Source organism: Euphorbia lathyris, chromosome 9 (assembly GCF_963576675.1).
Source record: "Euphorbia lathyris chromosome 9, ddEupLath1.1, whole genome shotgun sequence".
NCBI classification, from domain to species: Eukaryota; Viridiplantae; Streptophyta; class Magnoliopsida; order Malpighiales; family Euphorbiaceae; genus Euphorbia; species Euphorbia lathyris.
The window spans coordinates 69,259,642-69,285,832 of NC_088918.1; the positions used below are offsets into that span (position 1 = coordinate 69,259,642).

Below are 26,191 nucleotides of genomic sequence, written 5' to 3' on the forward strand. Positions count from 1 at the left end.
CGGATATTAAAATCCTTACACTTTGAACTTTATATATAATTTATTTCATTGTTGATCAAGGTAAAATTACTAACGTTTCTCGAAATGAAAAATTCCAAGAATTAAAATTGTTTAGAACTGTATTTCTCATAGAACTACTGTTCTTTATTATCTAAATCACCATTTTTTTTTATCTTTCTCTCTTTTAACCAAACAACGTCTAAATGATTCAAAATCAAAAAGTTGAATAATTAAAACTGTTCAGAATATTATTTCTATCAACTTTATAATGAGGAATTACTTGCTCCTAAACTTGTCATCTTGATTAACAAGCTCTTATTGTGTTAAATAAAGTCCAAAGTTCATAAACTTTAGAACTCGTTTGTTTGCTAAAATTATAGTGTAAAAAATATTTTACCGATCTTCCAGTATTTGTTTACTTAGGAAAATTTAAGATTATTCAATAGAAAAATATACGAAGAAAATGAGAAAAATATTTTACCTTTTTAGAAAGAGTAAAACATTTTTCTAAACCATTTGAAACCCTACTACATTTATTCGTTCCCTCTTGAAAGTAGCATCCATCCACCACTACTTCTCCTTTTTTGGTGTTGTGGCTAAACACCAAAAATATTTCATTTCCCAATAAAAAAATTTACACAATATTTTCCAACAAACAAATAAAGCATTAATACCCGATTTTGAAGTATAATGACTATAAAGAAAGTAAAAGCAAAATTAAAGTGTGGCGAGTGTAATTTACCCTTTGATTTAAGCACAAATATCTAAAGAAGCTGAACAAAGGTATACTAATTAAGGTACACCAAATTGAAATATGTAATTATGAAAAGGGAATTAAAGAACAGAATAAGAAACAAGAAGGGCCATGAGCTATGTAGTTATCATCAAAAGTTAACAATGATGGAGATGGGAATTATTATGCATGTGAACATGACTTATTACATCAACCTCCCTAAATTTTATCCAAAAGTTGTTTAGCCCCCTCAATTTTGAAAATATCGCATAAGTTCTCTAAACTTATTTAAAGTGTCCTATTAACCCTTAAATTTTTTGAAGAGGTCTATTAGTGTCTGGACTTGTTTAAAGAGACTTATTGACTCCCTCGACTTGGTAAAGTAATACACGTTTCTAGTAGCAAATTCAAAATTTCAGATTCTTACTAAAATTTTCTTTACAAATGTCTTAAAAACTATATCATTTTAACATATATCACTTTAAGCAAGTTCGAAAGATGACAAAACACCCGACAAAACGGCAAAGTGTCCTTTTAACAGTTGTAGAACTACGGGATAGGGCCGGAAGGACATTCAGTTGCCCCTGTGCCCCCCCTCTAAATCCGTCGCTGCGTATTTCAACTTGTCCAAATATACTTTTACTTCGCCACGTAGCGATAAATGGTTAATGATGTCATCGATTTTGATCATATGGACTTTAATGACCATGTACTGGTATTTAGTTATTCATGGTTAGATCTAGGGTTATTAGAATGTGGAGATTCAAAGCATACTAAGGGAGTGTTTAGTTGCTCATTTTTTACCTCATGTTTGCCTTTTCACTTTGAAAATGAAAGTTTTATATGTTTGGTTAGATACCCTCTATTTGGCTTTTGTAGCTGAAAATCAGCTTTTTATAAAAGCAGAGAATCCATGCTTTTTGGAAATGCAACATTTTCAAACAGCAAACATGAAACATCAAACAGCAAACCGTAACAAGAAACATCAAACATCAAACAGTAGGTAAAATAAATGGACCCTACGGCTTAAATTTAATAAGTCCAGATCTAACGGGTTCATGTGAACTCTGCTACACATTAAGTAAGTTCGGGAGGCTAATAAAACATCTCTAAAGTTCGTGGATCGATCTGTATTTTAAGAGAAGAATCATAATTCCTACCCACCAAACCCTCCATTCCTATTTATTCCATCCCTTTTTCTTAACTTCTTCAACACAAAAACAAAATGCAGAAACCCCATTTCCTCATCTTGCTCTCTTTTTTCCTCCTCTCCTTTTCTTCCATCCCTTCAACACAAACCAAGCTATTCAACTATGAAGGTTCATCAGATTTAGTTGATCTTCAATACCATATGGGTCCTGTTTTATCATCTCCTACAATCAACTTATACATCATCTGGTATGGCCATTGGAACCATAACCACCAAAACACCATCAAAGATTTCATCTTCTCCCTCTCTTCTCCCTCCTCCCCTTACCCCTCAGTTCCAGATTGGTGGCGAACCGTCCGCCTTTACACCGATCAAACAGGCTCAAACATAACCTCAAACATTCTCCTTTCAGGAGAATATCATGATTCAAAATACTCACATGGTTCTTACCTAACCAGGATAGCAATTCAATCTGTAATCAGAACTTCAATCTACTCCAATTCGAGGCGTACTTTACCGCTTAATCCACGCAATGGTTTATACTTAGTCCTGAGTTCAGGTGATGTTCAAGTTCAAGACTTTTGTAGAGCTGTTTGTGGGTTTCATTACTTCACATTTCCAGAGATAGTTGGTGCAACTGTGCCTTATGCTTGGGTTGGATATAGTGGAACTCAATGTCCAGGGCAATGTGCATACCCTTTTGCTTGGCCTAAGTACTCCGGCCGGCCCCCGAACCGAGGGGGGAATCTGATGAAACCACCAAATGGAGATGCCGGTGTAGATGGAATGGTTAGTGTTATAGCTCATGAGTTAGCAGAAGTTGCAAGTAATCCACTTGTTAATGCTTGGTATGCTGGTGATGATCCAACTTCTCCTACTGAGATTGCTGATTTGTGTTTAGGTGTTTATGGGACTGGTGCTGGAGGAGGGTATCTTGGGAATGTCAATAAAGATAATTGGGGAAATGGGTATAATTTGAATGGTGTAAAGGGTAGGAAGTTCTTGGTTCAATGGGTATGGAATCCTGTCAAAAGAAGATGCTTTGGACCTAATGCATTGGATTAATCTTAATTTCAATGTTAATCATAATCACATATCATGATTTTCTGTGATTTCTTTACTAGGTATGATTTAATTTTGCTTCCCGATGTTATTCGGGGCGAACATATAAAAGAGTGCAATTTTGTCTCGATAGTTGAAATTTTAGAGCAAAATATCCGTTTTTTAAGGAATTTTGTTGAAAATTCAGTAACGGTTATGACGGGTTGGTAATTTTGGTAGATATTTAGTTAAAATTATGCATTTCATGAGCCAATAAAATTGGTATTTTTAGAGCCACAATAACTTTTACTTTTCAAACTATCTCACAACTTTTTACAGAAGTTATAAATTCTGGATGTTAAATTTATTTTATTTTATTTGATGAAACTGGTTGTTACATTACAATTTTAGTTTAGTAAAAATTGGTTAGTGAAAGGTACAATGAGCTCTTTTTGGTAATATTGGACCCACAATTGACCATAAATTGAACTTTTCTGCAACATTTTTACCTTTACCCCTAAAAAGGTAAAAGCATAGGATGATGGAAAAAGTTATAAGAAAAAAAACATTGAAATCTATGTGCCAACAGAACTTGGAAGAAAATACCTCTATGAAGAGAAGAGATGTCAAAATAGGCTATAGTGTCATAATCATATATGCTTATAAGATAAACGGTTATATATGATATAAATGCAACAGAAGTAAAAATCGTGTTAAACAGATTATCTTTCTAAATCGTGATCCTATCATGTCATCAAATTTAAATGGTATTTTCTTGTCCGAAATAATACAACTTCCCTGCTCGTCAACAAGGGAAAATGAAGAAAAATGATGAGAACAATAAAGTTGGTTGCAAATAGCAGAGCCAACTTCTATACATCAACGCATCCATCACAGGCATTTAAGGAATTAAACAATGTACACATTTTCTCTTTCTTAGATTCCTTACCTAATTGGCATTTTGCTACCAAAAAAAAAAAAACTGTACAGTGACACCACAGAGCCATGTTCCATTCTTCAGCACCAAAGACTTAGATCTCGGCTTGGATATATCAGGATATTCACGCCTTCGAGCTAGCAGACTTTTCATAACACTGACAAGTTATGTGAAAATCACAATACATCAAAGCACCGGATGCAGTAACTGTTGATGAGCCGAGCCACAAGGCTACCAGGCTCTGGAATGAGTCCAGATGTCAAGCTGCTCCAGAAATGAAACGTCAATGACTCCTTCAGAATCTTATCGAAAAGAGCATCTTGATAAGCTTTTTCACTCTCTGTTGCTGGTGCAGTGAAATAACTGTTTGCAATTGAAATATATCAAGTCACAGACAGACATTAAGAACTTCTTTTTGAAAAGAAACAGACATTAAGAACTTAAGTAGCTGTTATGTCATAGTCTGATTATTTACACCCGAATAGGACCAACTTGTCGCTATTGATCACATTATTTAAATAAGTTCTAGCGTTCCATTAACTATTTAACATCTTTCTATGTTAGAAGACTTGCATATATAAGCACAGGTATGAATCACAGAATTGATGAGTGAGAACTTTCTGCTACTGATTCTGTTCCTTTGTTTTCTAACATATCCTCACAAGGACAATCTCTTATTTAGTTTGAAATTATTTTCTGCAATTTATAAAATAATGTAGCACTTAATACCCCAAATTCTAGTGATTAAAATTTTCCTTTTCATATAATGCCAAATTTTGAATTGAGGAAAATATGGTAGTGGATAGGACGGAGTGGAGGGAGCGAATTTGTGTCACTGACACGACTTGATTTCACGGTTTTATATGATGGTTCATGTTAGCCGATCCCGAATCATTTCGGGACTAAGGCTTTGTTGTTGTTGTTGTATATAATGCCAAATTTTCCAACATAAAACTTGAAAACACAATTGCACAATCTGTCATTAGGCTTCTGGACCTGTCCTGCACGAACTTACAGTTCATTTAAGGGATAAAGTAAAAAATTTGGCCCTATGATTATTGGGCAAGAACGGATTTAGACTCCACATATGAAACTGTGCAAATTTAGCACTAACATTTGGTTCCATGTGGATGTCATTGGAGCTTAGGCGGCACAAACATGGAACCAAATTAACGGAAAATGGGCTTCTGTTAGATTTACCATTAATGGAGTCTACTCCATCCACAGAACATTAGTGCTAACACTGTGATTTTATACATAGTCTCTAAATCGGTTCTTCCCCAATAACCATAGGGCTAAGTTTGAATCTTATCCCTTCATTTAATGGTATGACAATAAATTTTGCAACAGAAAAAATGAGCCGATATCTACTTTTCCCCATTATTATCCTTACCCTACCTGCAATTATAATAAGTCCATATGTTGCATTATCTTTTTGTTTTTGCAACAGCGAGTCAGACAATTAACAGACAAGTACTAATTATACTCTTCATGTCCATCTATTGTGATGGCTTTTTGTGCTAAGTTTTTCTTCTTAACCCATTTGACTGTTTACCTAAATTTAAGAAAATCTGACCCTAAACCTAGAGTTTCTGGCAGGTGCTCCCAAGAAATAACGATTTGTCAGACTTGCAGAAAAGCACAATGCGGACGTTGCTTTTTATTAGGGTCTGCAAAACTGAGCTAAAGCTTTACTCCTACGTTCCAGACCGTTTCAACCCCACATGCTTAAAAAAATACTATGGTTTTTGTTTTCTTCTGAAGAAATAGAAAGCTTTGGAGGATACCTTGTAATATCCTGTGAACCAATTGGGAAGAAAATGTAAGAGGGTAGTAATTTTAACTCCTGCTGTTTCCAATATTTACTCTTTTTAGCCAGAAATTTTCTTGCAACTCTTGTCAAAAGGTCAGCTCCATTCCATCTCAAACGAGTATCATCATATGTCATGTAGAACTCCTTCAAGCACTCCATTATGAACAGACTGCACAGCAAGAAGGACAAACAAATAAGAACAGTTAATCAAAGATAGATATTTGTTTGATGTGTTCCACCTTCACGCTGAAGTTTTACAAACAAAAAGGAAAGGAAAAAAAGCAGAAAAACTTCAGGTTTCTTCAAATGTTCTCCAGATTTTCTAATCATCTTGCCTATCCTCACATTCCTTCCCACTTAAAGCAATTTTTGAAGGGTAAGGGCCAAATTTGACCCTAACGTTTTTGGAAGAGTGCAGATTTGGCCCTAAAATATGAAATTGTACAAAATTAACCCTAACGTTTCCAAGCAAGATCAATTTTACCCTATCTAATACAAATTTTGAATGGACCGGTTTGACCGTTATTTGACGTTTAGTATATTTTGGTTAGTTATTTGTAGCTATATCAGTAACACGCTACATATCTTATAGATATAATTGATGTTTGAAAGGTTAAATAAGGTAAGGGAAAAATTGATGTTGCTTGGAAACATTAGGATCAAATTTGCACCATTTCGTAAGTTAGGCCAAATCTACACTTCTCTCTGAAAACGTTAGGATCAAATTTGGCCCTTATCCCATTTTAGAAAGGTGAAACAATCATAACTATATTGTAAACACTTTAACAAGGATTCAAATAAAATATGGATAATACTGAGAATCAAGATTCAAGGCTGGAAAAAGAAAATGGAGCGAGGATGTAGAAGTCACTTCCAAATTGCTATGGTTAACATGTTCCTATTACTCTTTTAGAATTATAAATAAAACGATTATGATCCTTGGTAAGAAAATTCGGTTATCATTTTTTATTGGTTGAGAAGAAAGGTGCAATAAATAGGTTAAAAGTTTCCCCCTTTTCAATTACTCCTTTGCAACATAAGTGATGATGACAAAGAATCCGGAGAAGGGGGAAGGGAAAGGGAAAGGGAAAACAAGATACACACACACAAAAAGAATAACTTTGAAAAATCAACCAGTTCTCTATCGAGGACGAACCCCATTATGAAGTAAGTAGGCTTAAATTTGAATGACATTATGTCCAAGTCTAATTCAACATTTTCCATGCAGTTACATGATTTCCCATAAGAAATGAAAGAATGTACCAAAAAGTACCTATTCTTTGTAAATGCCATCACAGCCCCATTCAAAGAACTTCTGGTGAGCTCACCCTCCAAAGCAACAGTATTGTTAAGTGAAGACAATGAATTAAGAACGATGATGTCGGAATCAAGGTAGATACCGCCATATCTGCATAATGAAACTAATAAATAACATAGCAAACGTAATTAAAAGTTGAAAAAAAAATCTATGCAATTAAATTTATTTAAAATAATAAAAGGATTTAGTATTATCAAGTAAACATTTGAACATATTATCTATTGAGTACCACAATTGCTTTCATTTGTTATAAAGGAGAATCCACTTTTACAGAGGATTTCTGTTGAAGTGGTTTGGAGGCTAATGCTAAAAAGTACCATATCGACATGGAGTAGTTGTAAAATATGATACATATGATACTAGGCACTTTCTATAGCTTACACTTTTCCTTTCTCTTCAAATTAAATAAAGCGAAATCAGAATCTTCATCAACCAATTCAAGTATGTTAGAGAGTTAAAGAATTCAACTTGGATAATGTGAAAAGCATTTACACTCCAATGAGCACATCGACAACAACAACAACAACAAAGCCTTAGTCCCGAAATGATTCGGGGTCGGCTAACATGAACCATCATATAAAACCGTGAAATCAAGTCGTGTCAGCGACACAAATTCGCTCCCTACACTCCGTCCTATCCACTACCATATTTTCCTCAATTCCCAGTAAACTCATATCACTCTCGATCACCCTCCTCCAAGTTTGCTTAGGTCTTCCCCTACCCCTCACCACTACATCCCTTTGCCACTCTTCGGTTCTCCTAACTGGCGCATCAAGCGCTCTACGTCTCACATGGCCAAACCACCTTAGTCGGGTTTCTCTCATTTTATTCTCAATAGATGTGACCCTACTTTTGTCCTAATTATTTCATTACTCACCCGATCCTTTCTCGTATGACCATACATCCATCTCAACATACGCATCTCCGCCACCGACATCTTATGGATGTGGCAGTGTTTCACTGCCCACCACTCCGTACCATATAACAATGCTGGTCTAATTGCCGTCCGGTAGAATTTTCCCTTCAATCTATTAGGCATGTCGGGGTCACAAAGGAAACACGTAGCACTCTTCCACTTCGACCAACCAGCTTTAATCCTATGAGCAACATCTCCATCTACTTCTCCATCCGTTTGGATAATAGATCCTAAATACCGGAAGCAATCCGAGGCCTGAACAACTCTCCCATCTAGGGTGATTGTCCCTGCCTCCCTACACTCCAAATATTCCGTCTTACTTCGGCTCAACTTAAAGCCTCTAGATTCTAAAGTTTGTCTCCATAGTTCCAACTTCCTCTCCACTCCTTCTTTCGTCTCATCAACCAACACAATATCATCTGCAAACAACATGCACCATGGTATACCATCTTGGAGTGAACTTGTTAGTTCATCCATAACGATGACAAAAAGAAATGGGCTTAGTGCGGAACCTTGATGCACTCCAATCGTAATAGGGAACTCTTCAGTCTTCCCAACACTAGTACGTACACTCGTGCATGCTCCCTCATACATGTCCTTTATGATGTCAATATATTTCCGCGAAATGCCTTTCCTTATCAAGGCCCACCAAAGTACTTCCCTTGGTACCTTATCATATGCTTTCTCCAAGTCAATGAAAACCATATGCAAGTCTTTCTTCTTATTTCGATAGTGCTCCATTAATTGTCGCATTAGATGGATGGCTTCCATAGTTGATCTTCCCGGCATAAAGCCAAACTGGTTTTCCGAGATCTTCACCGTCCTCCTTAGCATTTGTTCGATCACTCGCTCCCAAAGTTTCATAGTGTGACTCATTAATTTGATTCCCCGATAGTTGGCACAATCTTGGACATCGCCTTTGTTCTTATACAAAGGGATTAAGATACTTTTCCTCCATTCTGTTGGCATCTTATTGTTTCTCCAAATTTTGTTGAAGAACGTCGTCAACCATTCGATTCCTCTTTCTCCCAAACATCTCCAAATCTCAATACGGATGCCATCCGGTCCTACTGCTTTCTTCAACTTCATCTTACTTAATGCCATTTTGACTTCACCCTTTTAAATTCTCCGCAGACATTCATAATTTATCATATCGTGATGGATACTTATATCTCCAACATCTTGTCTGCGATCTCCATTAAATAAGTCATCAAAATAGGACCTCCATCGTTCCTTGATATCCTTATCTCCAACTAGGACTTTCTGGTCCACATCCTTCACACATTTAACTTTTCCGAGATCTCGCGTCTTCTTATCTCTCATCCGAGCAATTCTATATATGTCTCTTTCCCCTTCTTTCGTATCCAATCTTGTATACAAATCCCGATTCACCTTTGCTCTAGCATCTCGTATGACCTTCTTTACTTCCCTTTTAGCCTCTTTGTATTTTTCGTAGTTCTCGTCACTCCTACATTTCCCCAATATTTTATAGGATTCTCGCTTACTCTTTACTGCTTGTCGTACTTCTTCTGTCCACCAAGATGTGTCCTTACCCGGTGGCATGCTACCTTTAGATTCCCCTAGAACTTCCTTCGCTACTTCCCTTATACTATGCTCCATCTTAGTCCATATCGAATCTACATCTAAATCCATATTATAAGTCCAAATATCTTTTTTGGCCATCTCATCCACAAATTTTTGATGATTCTCCCCTTGCAGTTTCCACCACTTAATAGTAGAGTGAAAAACATTCACATGTATCTTACTAGTAGAGTGAAAAACATTCATTTCAAGTGTATGTGTAAGGTCCCAAGCTTGTCCTAAAGAGTCTCACCTAGCTGTGGAAAAAAAGAAATTTTAGGTATCTTGCTAGTTTTCAAGACCTTAGCCTCGGTATTCTACAGTGAATCCTTTCAGTTGGTTAGATACAACGATCTGACTTTGTTATTGGAAATAGAACTGATAGAAAGAGCACATTCAACTGATAGAAAGGGCACCATTCAAGTGCTGGAAACTGGAAAGAGAGACTTTTGAAGCAATAATCCGGTAAGCAATTACAATGAAGTGTTTGTCTCCTCTAAAACCGAAAGGGAAAACAAAAAGTTATTCTAAGAGAGAGAGAGGAGAGTGTAAAAGATAAATGCCAAGGGAAAGATGAAGGTGGAATTTGAAAAATCTTTATACAAGACCCTACTTCAATCACACCCCATCCAAAAGAAGAAGAAAATGGCCCCTATGAGTTCAAAGAAGAATAATATTTTTCAATCTACAACTAGGAATACTAATGTTGTTACGAATAAATTTTGGGCAGTGAAACTATAGTTTAATGTGATGGGGATTCAAGATTATGACTTTGAGGGTTGGTCTACTTTGCAAAGATCAAAAGAGTTTTCTGATATAAATAAAGTTGCATATTGCAATTTAATTTAGATTGTGGATGTTATAAGTGTGGTTGATAGAGGTTTAAAGTTTTGATTTTTATTGTACGATATTGTAAGTTGAGTTTATATGCTTGCTGCAAACTTTCCATCACATGAATGCACACTATGATATTATACTTTGCTCTTTAAAACAACAATCTTTAGATATCTTGAGACTTTCATAGAGATTGTAATTTGAAATAGATAATCTTAGTGACTATTTGAGGCCAGATTTTGTGTTAGGGAAAATACAAAGAAAATGCTTTTAACTGTTCGTTGCTCTTGGGTGTGTCTAATAGTCTAAAGGGAGCAACGTAGATAATAGTGTTCTTATTATATAATTTAGTTCTCTTATACTATTAATATGCATGCGCCTATGCCATACATCTAGGCCCAAGACCCCTTAGCATCTTGTGCCTTTGACAAATATGTTTTTGGGATTTTCCAAAAATCAAAATGAAATAAAAAAAAGCTATACAAAATGTTATACAGAAATTACTTGTCCTAACTATCTTCCTTCCAAATTAGCAAGTTACATGTTAACTTTTTCAGTTAATTGTTTGGATTTAGATGGTTATTCATTCGTATGTCTCTTTTTTCCTATTATGACTAGGAATATTATTTCAATTAGTTGTTTAGATTTAGATAGTTATTCATTTCAAATCAAGAATAACAGTTGTTCTTCTTAAGATTCACATGTTGAACTCGATATCTTTCCGTAACATTACACAAGCAACGACCTTAATACATGGTACATAATGTCGATTTATGGAAAATAGTTAAGGTTCACCATAAGTTAAAGTTTATTCTCCATTAAATCTCCATAAAACACAAATAAGACAGACTGCCATCCGGTAATTCTTTACTATGACTAGATACTCACACTATCCCCTTTCTAAGATGAAAACTTGAACATGAATATTTTATCACAACACTTATCCTCTTCCCAATGAAATATATACTACGTATTAATTAGGAAAATCAGACCATGTTTCAGTCCATGATTTGCTTAATATACAATTCAACATATACTTAGTTGTCAGCATAACTTCCTATTTCAAATCTATTATCCGCATTCTTTCTTACTCAGTTGGAAAAAAAAAAAAGAGGAAGAATCCTGCTAATTTTAGGCATATACATCTAGTATAGCATATTATCCTTCGCCATTCTTTTAGGAAATCTCTAAAGGGGGAAATACTAAATAGCCTTAGAAATTAAACCATGCAATGATGCAAAAGAATAAGGTTAACAGAATGAACAAACTCACTTGTAGAGAGCAGCTAGCCGCACAAGCTCACTATAGTGTGTAGAATATAATTTTGTCTTTCTCCAATGAGACCAAACATCAGCAAATACAGATGCTGGTGTATCCTTAAGCAATTCATCAAGATTTGGCATGGCAACAGCAACTTTGTAACTACAGAGAAAGAATGGCATTGAACAACAATTCAGATTACTGATCAATAAAGTATATCAAAAGGCACAGTTTGAGCGCTTACCCATCTTTTACAAAGCTGTTGGCAAAAAAGTCCAACTCAATTGTTTCAGATAGTATCACAACACAAGCATCTTTGTGGTGCAATAGCAGACTCTCAAGCCCCCTCTGCTGTCTAACAGTATACATCCAAGGTGGAGAATTCCATACCATGAATACCCTCATGCCACACCTCCCCTTCCTAAAAAAAGAATCCACAAAATCTGAAAACGATAAATGGGGATGCAAACCAGGAAAATAACCCCATCTTTTCCCATCTGCGTATATGTAATTCGCCTCCTCGGACTTCCTCTGCTGTACTTCAGACTCCCTGTTTTCCACACCAGCCATTTGACTTAGTTCAACCCCAGTGGTATCTATTATACTCTCAGTAGCTTTGTTAATTGAATTGTCCCTTTGAACTGCACTACTCTTTTCATCCTCAATCAATACATTTCCTTTCTCTCCAGAAGTGAGACTATTTCTCTCACTATGAGATCCAGTGCCCACATTCTCATCAAAAATTCTCCTCTCCGTTATCTTGATCCCAGAATCAACCCCACTCTCTCTTCTTCTGCCATTACCATTGTCACTGATTCTGGCCTCATGACTATTTTCTTCAATAGCATCCTCACCACTCATCTTCAAAACCCTAGTGGGCTTCTTAACAACAAATGGAGTTCTCTTAAACTCGTTAAATAACAGTTTCTGCACAGCCTTATCCCCTCTAGTAAGCCCAGTAACACCAACCCCGTCGGGATCCTGCAAAAGAGCATTACTCAAAGGATTCAACACTTCTAAATTTGACTTGAACATTCTATCTCTCCTCAAGAAATCGCCTTTCTTATCAAACCAGTCCCCCCATCCTTTTCTCAATGGCGAAACTCGTTTTCCAACCTTTAACAATAAGGCATCTTCAATCCCCTCAACCTCGATCACTTTCCTCCTCACATCCTCATCTATAGGAATATCGTCGCTCCCAAAAGCTACATTACTTTGATCTTCTATGCCCAATCCTAAACTAAACGAATTGGAATCATAATCCCACTCTTCAATTGAGCGTTTATTCAGAGCTCTACGAATGGATCCAGTTAAAGGATCCATATAATACCCGGAGGAAGAAATTTTTCTCATAATTTGAGCTTGGCCATTGTCTATGTCTCCTTCTGCTGACTCATCATCGTCATTTCTGAAACCCGCCATTTCCTTTTCTTCTTCGAAGTTGTCGAGCTCGTCGATCTTGTCAGTCACGTCGCCGGTTTGGCTGTCCTCGGAATCGGAGAGAAGGGGATTTTGGTGGAGAATGGTGGCTGAATCTGCATCATGTCTAACTAGATAGGGTTGATGATTGTGATTTTGATTAGAGGAAGAGAGGCGGCCATAAAGCAGAGATACTGATAAGAGAAGAAGTAGAGCGGAAATGACAGCGCACAATTGTGATCCGTAACAGGGCCGGCGACGGGACCGGAGAGAGCGGAGCATTGAGTCAGAACGGGAAAATAATCGCCGGGAAAAGTGGCGATTATGAATTTTGAAGCATGTATGAAGCTGTTACATTTTTTACAGTGACGAAGTGTTTGGGTTTCAGCGTTAAAGTTTTACACTTCACACTGGATTTACTTTTACCCTTCAGGAAAAAAAAATAGACTTTACTTTTTAATTTTTTTTATTCTTTTTGGAAATATTTAAATTTAATTATGCCTTAACTTTTTGGGTTATTATTTTATTTTGGATTAAAGGTGCAAAAATACCCCTAACGTTTCGGGTCAGGAGCAATTTTACCCCTAACGTCTAAAATGATGCAATTTTACCCCTAACATTTGTAGTCAAGAGCAATTTTATCCCTAACGTTAATAAATTGGGTCAATTTCAGAAATAATTCAGCAAACTATATTCTCGGTCATAAATCTTATTATCTACATTTCACATGTGCGTCATTTTATCAGTAACAAATCATAAACATATGTTAGGATGTGGAAAAAAATAAAAATATAAAAAATATATTGTTTTTCTTGTACGAATTAGACAAAAAAAAATCAAAAAATTCACCGAATTTATAAATATTAATCTCAAATTTCTATTATTAAATTGCAAAAAACATGAAATCTTTTTTTTAGAATGAATTGGTATGCAATTGGTGCAAAATAATGAACAAAAATATCTGTATTTTATAATAGTGTCTGAAATAGACCCAAATTACAAACGTTAGGGATAAAATTGCTCTTGGCTACAAATGTTAGGGGTAAAATTGCACCATTTTAGATGTTAGGGGTAAAATTGTTCCTAACCCAAAATATTAGGGGTATTTTTGCACCTTAACCCTTTTATTTTTATTGCGAAGACTTCAAACATACAACCATGAGATCAAAATCATTACTTATTATGTTAATGGAAATATCCACATGTTACCCGTCATAACTCTTTATATATTAAAAAATATTATTATTTTTTAGATGTAAAATTTGAGATTTGAACCTCAACTTTTTGTTCTTCAACCATTGGATTATACGGTTAAACTATTTTATTTTTATTAATTAAGATTCAATTTATCGATTAACTTTGTGTTGGGGTTACCAAAGACACAAAGGGACATTGCATTCCATCATTATACCGATTCTCCAAGATGACAACTTCATCTCGTCTAGGAAGACTATCAATGCCTCGACAATTGCTAAACTCTCTTCCAAGAAGTGATAAGGTTGCATGGTGTACTGAAGACCATTGTGTCAGATAGGAATACAAAATTTCTAAGCCATTTTCGACGTACTTTGTGGCTCTATTTGACATCACCTTGAAATTTAGGTTATCCTCAAACCAACCCACAAATTGTGGTGGTAAACCAGAACTTAAGAAACCTCTTGAGGAGCAAATGTACGATAAACCAAGGATGTGTGACTTGGTATTGGCCCAAGCGAAGTTCGCATACAATGCAGCCGCACATTTGGGAACGGGGGAGTCGCCTTTCGAGATGGTATATACGAAGACTCTCAATCATACTCTGGACATTGTAGATCTCCCGAAAAGAGACAAAGGGAATGTGACCGCTCACAAGCTTGCTAAGGAATATCAACATATGCATCAAAAGACGAAGGAAACTTTTGAAGAGAGGGACAAGAAGTTGAAGGCAAAGGTAAACGTGCGCCGAATGCACATTCAGTTTGAAGTCGGGGATTAGGTGATGGTATATCTAAGCAAGAATAGATTCGTTAGTACACCAAGTAGCAAATTCCGATCAAGGAAGTATGGTCCATATAAAGTAAGTAACTAAGGGGGTCAATGGCAATGCTTATCATACCGTTGTTCCGAATTGGCTAGGTAATATATCACTGTCCTTCAACATATGTGATTTAAGCCCGTACAAACCGGATGCATCCCTTGAGTTTACTAAGAACAAATTGGGGTCCAACTCTTTTAAAGAATGAGAAAATGATGATGACATCTCCTTGTGTAGATCGAGGCAAGGGTGAAGGGGAGCTCACACAGCGTGTCACTTCAGCCATACGTCGTGTGCGCAAGGTGCTGAAGGAAAGAGGTGATGGATACAAACTCACATGACATTATGAGAGAGCCACATCGGGTATGGCTCGCTTGCTGAAACTTCAAGAGTTTCAGAATAAATTCACACGCCACGTAGCTTTCTATTGATAATAATTGATAAGAAATATAATTTAAAAATAGTCTCCATTGTTAAATAATAATTGAAGATATTTTACAACTGAAAGAAAAAAACAGATAGGTAGTTTGGTCCCGAGCTGTCTTCAGTTTTCACCCATGACTTCATTATCCAGAAAAAAAAAAAAACTTTCAAAACTCAAAAAATATCTTTTTCCATTTGTTCTCTGTTTTATTTATCTCTGCGATTTCAACATTCAAGAACTACACTCTTTAAATTTCAAAATAAACCATCCTCATTTAATTCGTTCATGTAAGTCCAAACCCTATTCTATTCATTTCCTTGTGCATTTCGGCTTTTGATTTTCTAATTTTAATCTCTTCCATCAATTGTTTACAGGTTGATTGTTTTATGCAAAGTGAATCATCTCATATTTATAGAGCCAAGAAGAAGCTGTAAAACTTACCTGAGATGCAAAGCAAACACCTCCAATGGCGGAACTGTTGAAAAGTACAAACCAGACGCTCTTTTTATCGACAAACATGGCAGATGGCGAAGCTTTAAACGCAAGAAGTTGTCCAGAAAACGATGTACGGATACATTATACAGGACTAGTGAAAATTCAAATATCGGTCACTTTACTTTGCTTAATTTGTCAATTTGGTCCTCAACACATCATAGAAAACCCTGGATAAAGAGGCAGTTTGCCTCTTAAACTTGTTTTTCAGGATTAATTTGGTTTAAAATGAACATTTTTGTTAAAATAGTCCAAAGTTCACTGTGTAAACATATGATTGGTGGCTTTTTGACATATGAATTTGTTAACATTGGTACTAAAAAAAGTTTATTTTGGATTAAATTGAATTACAAATCAAGTTGAAGGGCCAAATTGATATTTTGTCCCATTAACTTTCAAGGAGTCCTCATGAGTGGTAGACAAAACTGTGTCATTTAACCATGGAACTTGATGCAATTTGTCAATTTTGAAGAAGCATTGCTAAAATAATAGTTACTACCACTAAATTGATGAATTGAATCCAAATTCAGGAACTGAATATTGAAGTTAAGGATGAAATTAATAAATTACCTAAAGTAAAGAGACTGAATGTGCACAATCAAAGTTCATTATCAAATTTTATTTTCTGTTTTTCCTAGAGGAATGTAATAATCTAAAATGCAATTTGTTTAGTGTTAGGCTCTGTTTGTTCAGCTGTTGTTGGTTGTTTACTGTTTGCTGTTGATAGTAAATGTTAGCTGGTTTTTCTTTCAAAATAGGTATAAGCAACTTTCAGTACCAAAATTTCTTCTGTTTTTTTTGTGTGATGAACTAAAATGCAATTTGTTACTGTTAGTGCGTGTTTGTTCAGTTGTTGCTGTTTGTTGTTGCCGGTAGATGTTAACTGATTTACCTTCTAAAATAGCTACGAGGATGTTAATTGTGCAGGTGGATCTTTAAGAGGACAAGGATGGAAATATGGATCTGGATTTGTTGATGGAATATTCCCAGTGCTGAGTTCTACTGCTCAGGAGATTCTAGACTTCATACAAAAAGAAGAAGTGGATTCTAATACAGTTTGGGCTGCTCTTGATTCACTTCCTGCCACTCATGAAATCTGGGATGATCTTATCAATGTTGCTGTTAAACTCAGAATGAATAAACTATGGGATCAACTTTTGTTGGTACGAATTTCATTTGCTTTCTGACATTATGGTCCCTGAACTTTATTTCTCGACCCGAAGCGCTACTAACATTATGGTCCCTGGACTTTATTTCTTGACATTATGATCCCTGTAACATTAATGTAGAGTGATGTTGCGAGGTTGTATCTTTCTGATGTTCTTGTTTGAAAAATCTGCAGATATGTGAATGGATACAGTATAGGAGCTGCTTCAAGTCAGATGTGATGATATTCAATTTACTTATAGATTCTTATGGGCAAAAATTACAGTTTAAGAAGGCTGAATCTTTGTACTTTGAACTTCTTGAAGCCAGATGTGTTCCTACTGAAGACACATATGCACTCCTTCTTAAAGCTTACTGCATCTCTGGACTGCTAGATAAAGCTGAAGCCGTCTTTGCCGAGATGCGAAAATACGGCCTTCCCCCAAGTATGTTCTCATTTTTTGTTTCACTTTGACTTACAGCACATTTGTTCAATGAGTTCTAATCTTAGGGAAGTAGAATCCCCAATGAGAAACAAATTACTGCTGATTCTGAACTAGTTGATGTGGTGTAGTTTATCCAGATATGGACCGAACCGTCTCACGATGTTTTCAACCCAGTTTATAATAGTTTAGTTAGGTGTTGGTCATAGAGAATTCTGAGGTGAACTCGTGCCTTATCCGTCTGTGTGTCCTAGTGGTTTATCTCACCTGGGCGCTTAGGCGAACGCCTTTTGTTAAGTGTATGTTTGGCTAGTGAAGATGTGAATTTGCTTGGACCCTTGTTTCGGTGCAGGTGCAGTTGTCTACAATGCCTATATTGATGGGTTAATGAAGGGTGGAAACTATCGAAGAGCAGTCGAGATCTTTCATCGAATGAAACGAAATTGCTGCCCACCATCTACTGATACTTACACTTTATTGATCAACTTACATGGGAAGGTAATTAAGCTTGGTCATCCTTCTATGGCAAGAGCAAATTTTTGTCCTAAATATGTGGTCGAGACCTCGTATGAGAAGCATATAGACATGTTTCGTAAGCGAAGAGGATGATAGTCAGACAACTTCCATTGACCTTCTGTCTGAAATTCAAAGGTACAATCATTTGATGCGTGCAGGAAAGTCGATCTTACATGGCCTTGAAGTTGTTTAATGAAATGAGAAGTCAAAAGATTAAGCCGAATATCTGCACGTACACCGCTCTTATGAATGCATTTGCTCGCGAAGGACTTTGTGAGAAGGCTGAGGAAATTTTCGAGCTGCTGCAAGAAGACGGCTACGAACCTGATGTTTATGCTTATAATGCAATCATAGAGGCATATAGGTAAGTAAACAAGATAAAATTCTAGCTCGAACGAATAATCACAACCCGTAAAATGTATTGCTTCTTGCAAAATTCAGCAAGAGCAATCAGATTTTTGCCTATATGCAAATGTTGTCGCTTGACTATATTGTTTTTGCAGCCGTGCAGGTTTTCCATTTGGAGCTGCTGAGATATTTTCATTGATGCAACATATGGGTTGTGAACCCGATCGAGCTTCGTATAACATAATGGTTGATGCCTATGGGCGAGCTGGTCTTCAAGATGGTAAGATACTTGATCAACTGTTTATATCTGTCTCGAGTTTGATTACTAGTGTATACAACGAACTCTAGTTAGGAGAGCAGTCACCTGATTAACCGGTTCACTTACCAAATTTCATGCAACAGTCATCGTAAGAAATGCGTGAAATAATAGGATAAATTCGAAGAGGATAGTCCGAGTGCGTTCTGATATATTACGTGTTATCCATCTATCTAATGTAGGTTAGATTTATTCTTTGAACACCGTTTCAGATGCACAAGCTGTATTCGAAGAGATGAAACGACTCGGAATTACCCCAACAATGAAATCGCATATGCTGCTTCTATCTGCCTACTCAAAAGCTGGAAATGTAGCTAAATGCGAACACATAGTGAACGAACTGCACGAATCAGGGCTTGAACCGGATACTTTTGTTCTCAACAGTATGTTGAACCTATATGGAAGATTAGGCCAATATGAAAAGATGGAGGAGGTCTTAAGTACAATGGAGAAGGGACCGTATGCAACCGATATCAGCACATACAACATCTTGATCAATATATACGGACGGGGAGGGTTTTTCGAGAAAATGGAAGGGCTATTTCAATCACTTCCGAGCAAGAACTTGAAAGCGGATGTAGTGACTTGGACTTCAAGGTTAGGAGCATACTCCAGGAAGAAATTGTATATGAGATGTTTGGAAATATTTGAAGAAATGATTGATGCTGGTTGTCATCCAGATGGAAGAACTGCAAAAGTGCTTTTATCAGCATGTTCAAGCCAAGATCAAATTGAGCAGGTTACTAATGTTATTAGAACTATGCATACTAAGAATTTTGATGATTCTTTTCTGCCTGTTTGATTCTTGCTTATCTAGCTTGTACAAATTAACAACAAAAGTATCAATAAGATGATGCAACAAAATCTCGAAACTCGATAATGTGTCATTAGCTTTTTGAACTTACTTAAAGTGGACGATTAATCCTCTAATTCTTACGTGGTAGAGCAAAATGGTAATTTAGACAAGTTAAAGTGCAAATCACTTTAAACGATAAGATATTATTTGGTGGATATAATTACGAATATTATCAATATGACGGTAGAAATTAACGGAGGCCAACATTTTATTAAAAGTTTAGGGCACTTCAAATATATAATTATACACAAACTTGTTACTGTTTTTTAAACAAATGTGTTGCTTTTTGTCATTTGGTTATCCGAATTCTTAATTAGAGAGCCATTGAACATATATATTATTCAATTTTGAACACTCAACACCCTCATTTACGAACATGGTCTGTTTGAGTCAAGGAACATGTCAATTTTGAAGTCTGACAAACTTGCAAATGAGGGTGTTGAAAGTACAAAATTGCCAAATCAACAAACAAAATGTGTGTTGATCCAAATACAAAAAAGTGACAATATTTAAGTGTACTTGGACTATCAAACCCTGAAAAGACAACACCATTTTCAAAGATAACACGTTTGACACAATTCACATTTCCTTGTTATTTATATCACTATATTATCATGTAGACTATATAGATCACATAACACGATTGCAATATAATAACTCAATTTGATAATTAACTATTTGTATTTTTTAGATTCGATAAAGGACTGAGATTTCTCTCCAAGTCTACAGCCAGCTAATGGATGCCGACAAGATTTCTCTCCTATAATCATTTCATCAATCCTACGTCTGAGAAGATTCAGATTTCCCAGACCAATATTGAAAACACTTGTCAATAAGATTAACTCCATACTATCAACCAATGTTAATTGATGAGGTTTGGAAGCTAATATGACGTCCTTAATTGTACCTACCAAAACCATTTCAACTACTAAACGTTGTAAACTATAATTAACATATTATTTACCACATATGAATTGTAGACCATACTTGAATGCAGCACTCCGCTAAAGTCTTTTCATCATCCATGAGCTCGAATGAACAAAACATCAGCCTCTTGTATGGGGGTATGCCCCCTATAGCCTGGATTTTGGCCTTCAGATTTCCAATAGTGTCACTGCTCTCAACATGCAAGGAGATGGTCTGGCGATCACGGGTCTTAGCAAAAATCTGTATACCAGGCATACCACTTCTCTCACTAAGATCAAAATGGTCGTAAGTAGACAGTTTGTCCCCTTCCTGCCCCTGCTTTGGCTTTTTAGGCTCTTGAGCCTGCTCATTGAAGCATTTACGCTTGTTGGATCTATTTTCAACTGATGTTTTTCCAATGAAATGTGCCTCAACATTATTCTTGATGGATGTAAGGCGATCCTCTTCTAACTCTAGATGGCGAGCAACATCCTCGAAAGTCCTTATACTTTCGGTTTGGATTAGGTGCATCCTCATGTGGTCCCAACTCTCTCGTAAAGAACGAATAACAGCTTGGATTTTCTGCTCTTCAGTCATTTTTTGACCAGCTTCAGTAAGCTCACTGATCATGCTAGACATTTCTCTTAAATGGATCTTCATGGTATGATCGTAAGACATCTTATAAGTATCGAATTTGAAAGCTAGGGCACGGAGTTTTGTTAGAGACACACTTCCAAACTTGTGCTTCAATGCGGTCCATATATCCATTGCATTCTCATACATGTTGAATTGTTTAGTAATATCATCATCCATCGCACTTAGCAGGACGATGCGAGCAGTGGAGTTCTTCTTCCTCCAAGCCATATAGGCTTCTAGATCCTTTCTATATTGGGATGTAGTCCCTTCCTCGGGTTTAGCCATAATGGAACTCAAAGAATCAAAAACCTCTTGCTCTTCAAGTAAGTACTGGACTTTCGTGCTCCATATCTTGTAGTTATCCCCATTCAACTTGAAGTCTTTGTTGAGTTCCATAACAATCGATTTTGACATTGATGATGCTAATGATCTACAATAAAACATAGTGTGAGTTGCACGTAATAACAGAAGAAAACTAAACTTATAGAAGTAGATGCAAATCAATACACAACCAGAATTCATGAACATAACAACTATAACTTATTAAATCAAAATAAAAATAAAAACACAAAACTAGGCAAAACCCTTAAGTTGTTTCAACAATCCAATATTCCCTTTGTTTGATCAATGGAGGACTTGGTTTATAAATCAACATAAGAAACATATAATATGCTTTATGCATCATGGAACCTTATACCCGTTCAGATTATTTGATTGAACCTCTAAAGTTTGGAGATGTCTCATTAATTCCTAAATTTGTTTACAATGATCTAAATGGTTACAATAATCTATTAAACTCTTGAAATTGCTTAAAATGATATAAGTTTTACTTTGTCCAAATCTCTCATTGTTCTAGCAAGTGGACTTAGAGTTAAATGAGACATTTTAAACAAATTTCACAAGGCCAAAGTTTAACAAATATAGAAATCCTAATGTGTTAAGCCTATATAATATCAAAATTTCATATGCATACTAATAAAATCTCGAATTCTCAAACACATAATTCATATCATAAAAGGAAACTCCCTAAATTCATTTATATCAGTGTCATTTTCCTATACACAGAACTTTGACTTAAATTGTGTCTTTACCCAAAGAAACAATTCACGTTAGCCAGTTGGAGAAAAGGAATCCCAGATTCATTTTTCAAATTGTTCAAGTTGAATAACGAGGGGTATAAAGCTAACGGACACTATCTCGATTCTAAGACAAATATAATTGCATAAGAAAACATAACATTATTCAGAAATTTTAATTCCCAGAAGAAAAGAGAGATTCGGAGTATCTGACCAGTGGGGCTCCAGAACAGCTTATCCGATCTCCTCCAATGGAGCAGCGACTCTGATGCAGCGGCAGAGGAGGGAGAAGTAATCGGGACTTAAAGGATGGTTGAGTCGTCGAGAGATAAGGTGAGGAGAAAGAAAAACAAGCAAATTGAGAAGAAGCGGGAATTACAAAATCGAGAAGAGGGAAATAGAAAGAAGCATCTCCTTCCCAGTGTTTGCCACGTCAATCGTGAGATCAATTTTATCTCTAGTATTGACAGTTCAGATCAATTTTAATTCTAAGATTGTCAAATTGACCAAATTTGAAAAATAATTCATCAAATTGTTTTTTCGAGCATGAATCTTGTCATTTAGACTTTGGATATGAGTCATTTTATCACTAATTAGTAATATAACATGAATCCTGTGATCAGTTGTCTTCCTTCTGATGGACTTCTTTGTTTGGAATGTTAGAGGTGCGGCTAGCAAGGCAACCCGCATCCATGTTAATGATCTTATTAAGCAATTTAACCCTTCTTGTTTTGCTCTTCTTGAAACCAAGGTTAGTGGTTCTAAAGCAGATGAGGTGGTTAAAAAGTTTAAGAATTGGAAGTGTGTCAGGTCGGAGGCGACGGGTCGAGCAGGGGGGATCTGGCTTTTTTGGAAGCCAGGTCGTGTAAGTATTGATATTATTACTATTGATAACCAATTCATTCATAGCAAGGTGTGTTATCCTGGCAACAAACCTTTCTTTGTGTCCTTTGTCTATGCCGATCCGATCCTGACTAACCGGAAGAGGCTTTGGGAGATCATGTTCTCTATTAGTACGAATATGATGGATCCTTGGTTGGTCGCTGGTGACTTTAATGATATTGCTCGGATGAGTGATCAGAAAGGGGGGGGGCAATCATTATATCAACCGGTGCCTTAACCATAAGCAAAATATGGATCTTTGCGGGCTATCGGACCTTGGTGCGGCTGGCCACAAGTTCACTTGGAAAAGGAACAGCGTGTTTGTTCGGTTGGATAAAGTGTATGCGAATGTAGCGGCGATCTATAGATTTCCTGAGGTAAACGTGCTGAACCTCCCTTTTCGCCACTCGGACCATAGTCCTATCCTCGTTAAGCTGGTTAAAGGTCATCGGTCCAAAGGGAATAGACCGTTTAGGTACCTTGTTGCTTGGGACACCCATCCTGAGTTCAGGAACTTTGTTAAGGATAATTGGCAACCCCATTCTAATGTTCTCCTTGCTGCTGAGGAGTTTAGAAGAAATGTGGTGGGATGGAATAAAAACATCTTTGGCCATATTATCCGAAGGAACAATAAACTCTTAAGGAGGATGGAAGGCATTCAACGCTGTTTGGAGATCCGTTTTGACCACGGTATGAATTGTCATCTTAGATCTCTCCAGAACGAGCTGGAAGCGGTCCTTAGACAGGAAGAGCTCCTTTGGTTCCAGAAATCTAGGAAGGCTTGGATTAAGGATGGTGACCGGAACACCAGATTCTTCCACCTTTCTACTATTATTAGAAGGCAAAGGAACCAGATCGATGCTATTAAAGATTCTAATGGTAACTGGATTTATGAGGAAGAAGATATTCGTCGCCTTGCTCTTGAGTTTTATAAAAACCTCTTTAAAGAGGAAGTTGTGGATCTGGACAAAGCCCACTCCGGGGTCACCTTTCCTAGGCTGGAGGAGGAGGTAATTGTTGATGCCTTTCATCCTATCGACCGGAAAGAAATTGATATTGCCTTCACCAGTATTGGAGCTACTAAAGCTCCAGGGATCGATGGTATCCCTGCTAGTTTCTACCATAAACACTGGGACTCGGTGAAGGAAGGTGTCTATAATTTTATCTTTGGAATCTTCCGCGGTTCCAACGAGATTAGCCTGGTGAATAAAACCCTCCTGGTTCTGATCCCTAAGGTTGAAAAGCCCTCCTCCTTTTTACAAATGAGGCCGATCAGCCTATGTAATGTTTTATACAAAGCTATCACTAAGATTGTGGCGAATAGGATCCGGCGGATCCTTCCTGAGATTATTAGCCAAAATCAAGGTAGCTTTGTTCCTGGTAGGCAAATGATGGACAATGTGGTAATTGCCCAGGAGATGGTCCATTCCATGAAAATGAGGAAGGGTAAGAAAGGGATCGTGGCTCTCAAGCTTGATCTGGAGAAAGCTTATGATCATTTAAACTGGAGCTTTCTTTTGGATAGCTTAAGTAAAGCTGGTATTCCTGAGAACTGGAGGAGTTTGATTGAAGGTTGCGTGTCTTCTCCTGTTTTTCCAGGTTCTGATCAATGGAGATATGTCTGATGAGTTTTCTCCTTCTAGGGGTATCCGTCAAGGAGATCCTATGAGCCCTTTCCTTTTTGTGATAGCAATGGAAAGGCTGGCTCACCTAATTCAAGAAGCTGTGAATAAGGGGAGTCTCCATCTTGTGTCCATTAACAGATTTTGCCCTCCTATTTCCCACTTGTTCTTCGCTGACGATGTGATGATCTTTGTGGAAGGGAATGAGGAGCAAATTGGTGTGGTCATGAATATCCTGGAGTGCTTTTGCGTTGCTTCTGGCCAGAAGATCAATGTCCACAAGTCCCGGATGCTTTGCTCTAAGAACATGGATAGAAGCCTCTGTAATAAGCTTAGCGATCTTTCGGGTATCCCTCTTACCCAATCCTTGGGAAAGTATATTGGGATCCCCTTCATAGTGACAGAGTTTCCAAAGCCTCCTTTAAGGAGACTCTGGACAAAACTAATGGGTTGTGTGCTAGTTGGAAGGCCAATTCTCTTTCCTTGGCTGGCCGCCTAACCTTAATTCAGTCTGTCAACTGCGCAGCTCCCAATCATATCATGCAAGCATGTAAGTTGCCTGAGCCGGTTCTCAATGAGCTTGATAAAATCAACCGGCGTTTTCTTTGGGGTGAGTCTGGAGAGGGTAGGAAGATTCACCTAGTCCCTTGGAAGGAGGTCTGCCAGCCTAAAAGCAGGGGGGGTCTTGGCATCAGACAAGCTAAAGATAACAATAAGGTCTTGTTGATGAAGCTCCTCTGGAGAATGTGGCAGAACCCTTCTTCTCTTTGGGTTCGATTGCTTTGTGGCAAGTATCGTAAGGACAAAATCTTTGGGGGCCCTAAAGAGAGGATTGGCAATTGTTCTTTCCTTTGGAAAGGGCTCAGTGTTGTGTTTGCTGAGTTCTGCACGGGGGTTGGCCTGGAGGTGGGTAATGGTAAGTCCATAAGCTTCTGGCATGACACCTGGATCGGAGATAAACCTCTTATAGAGGTTTGCTGCTCTCCCCCGCCTAGCAATTTCCGCAACTGGAGGATTGCCGATGTGGTGGACTCTGATGGGGACTGGATTTGGTCTATGTTTGATTCCTTCTTGAGCCTTGATTCTCTCCTCAGAATCAGGGGAGTGAAGATTAGTAACCTTGAGGAGGACAAGGATAGGCATTGCTGGGCCCTGACAAAAAATGGAGCTTACTCTTGCAAGTCTGCCTTTGAAGCTTTTACTCTTGACAGATCCGACCCTCTTTCGGACACTTGGAAATCCATTTGGGCTCTGAAAATCCCTTACCGAATGAGGAGCTTCCTGTGGCTTGGAGTCAAGGACAGATTGTTGACTAATTCGGATAGACATAGACGTCACTTGGCGGATTCAGGTGCTTGCAGTAGATGCAGAGGCCAAGTTGAATCTTTGTGCCATGCCCTTAGGGACTGCCCTAAGAGTAAGGAGGTTTGGCAGAAAGTTCTTCCGCACCACATTCTCCCCTCCTTCTTTGCCTACCCTGAGAATGACTGGTTCTCCAATGGGGTTAAAGGT

At 37.2% G+C, this 26,191-nt stretch overlaps 4 protein-coding genes across 5 annotated transcripts; 2 read left to right on the forward strand and 2 right to left on the reverse strand.

Annotated features, from left to right (window-relative positions):
- The first annotated feature begins 1,921 nt into the window (after nt 1-1,921).
- Nucleotides 1,922-2,953, forward strand: LOC136206218 (protein EXORDIUM-like 7). The gene has a single exon (XM_065997185.1). The coding sequence runs from the start codon at nt 1,959-1,961 to the stop codon at nt 2,946-2,948; it is 990 nt and encodes a 329-aa protein (XP_065853257.1). The 5' UTR covers nt 1,922-1,958; the 3' UTR covers nt 2,949-2,953.
- A 631-nt stretch (nt 2,954-3,584) lies between these two features.
- Nucleotides 3,585-13,376, reverse strand: LOC136206212 (uncharacterized protein At4g19900). The gene is made up of 5 exons (XM_065997175.1): nt 11,828-13,376; nt 11,596-11,745; nt 6,948-7,082; nt 5,649-5,843; nt 3,585-4,224 (listed from the first exon to the last, which is right to left on the reverse strand). Exons 1-5 carry the CDS (start codon nt 13,282-13,284, stop codon nt 4,038-4,040), a joined length of 2,124 nt encoding a protein of 707 aa, XP_065853247.1. The 5' UTR covers nt 13,285-13,376; the 3' UTR covers nt 3,585-4,037.
- A 2,176-nt stretch (nt 13,377-15,552) lies between these two features.
- On the forward strand, nt 15,553-20,593 carry LOC136205598 (pentatricopeptide repeat-containing protein At2g35130). 2 transcript variants are annotated; one of them, XM_065996259.1, is made up of 9 exons: nt 15,578-15,727; nt 15,815-16,005; nt 16,860-17,095; nt 17,275-17,524; nt 17,874-18,019; nt 18,196-18,401; nt 18,541-18,665; nt 18,914-19,440; nt 20,249-20,593. In XM_065996259.1, coding segments are annotated over exons 1-9 (1,692 nt in total). In that variant the 5' UTR covers nt 15,578-15,725; the 3' UTR covers nt 20,258-20,593. The 2 variants fall into 2 exon arrangements, with proteins under 2 accessions (XP_065852332.1, XP_065852331.1); XM_065996260.1 differs by lacking the exon at nt 20,249-20,593 and having other exon boundaries at nt 15,553-15,727; nt 18,914-19,575.
- Nucleotides 20,518-22,575, reverse strand: LOC136205606 (uncharacterized). Its single transcript, XM_065996270.1, has 2 exons — nt 22,390-22,575; nt 20,518-21,529 (listed from the first exon to the last, which is right to left on the reverse strand). The coding sequence occupies exon 2, from the start codon at nt 21,511-21,513 to the stop codon at nt 20,518-20,520; it is 996 nt and encodes a 331-aa protein (XP_065852342.1). The 5' UTR covers nt 21,514-21,529; nt 22,390-22,575.
- Between the last annotated feature and the right edge of the window lie 3,616 nt (nt 22,576-26,191).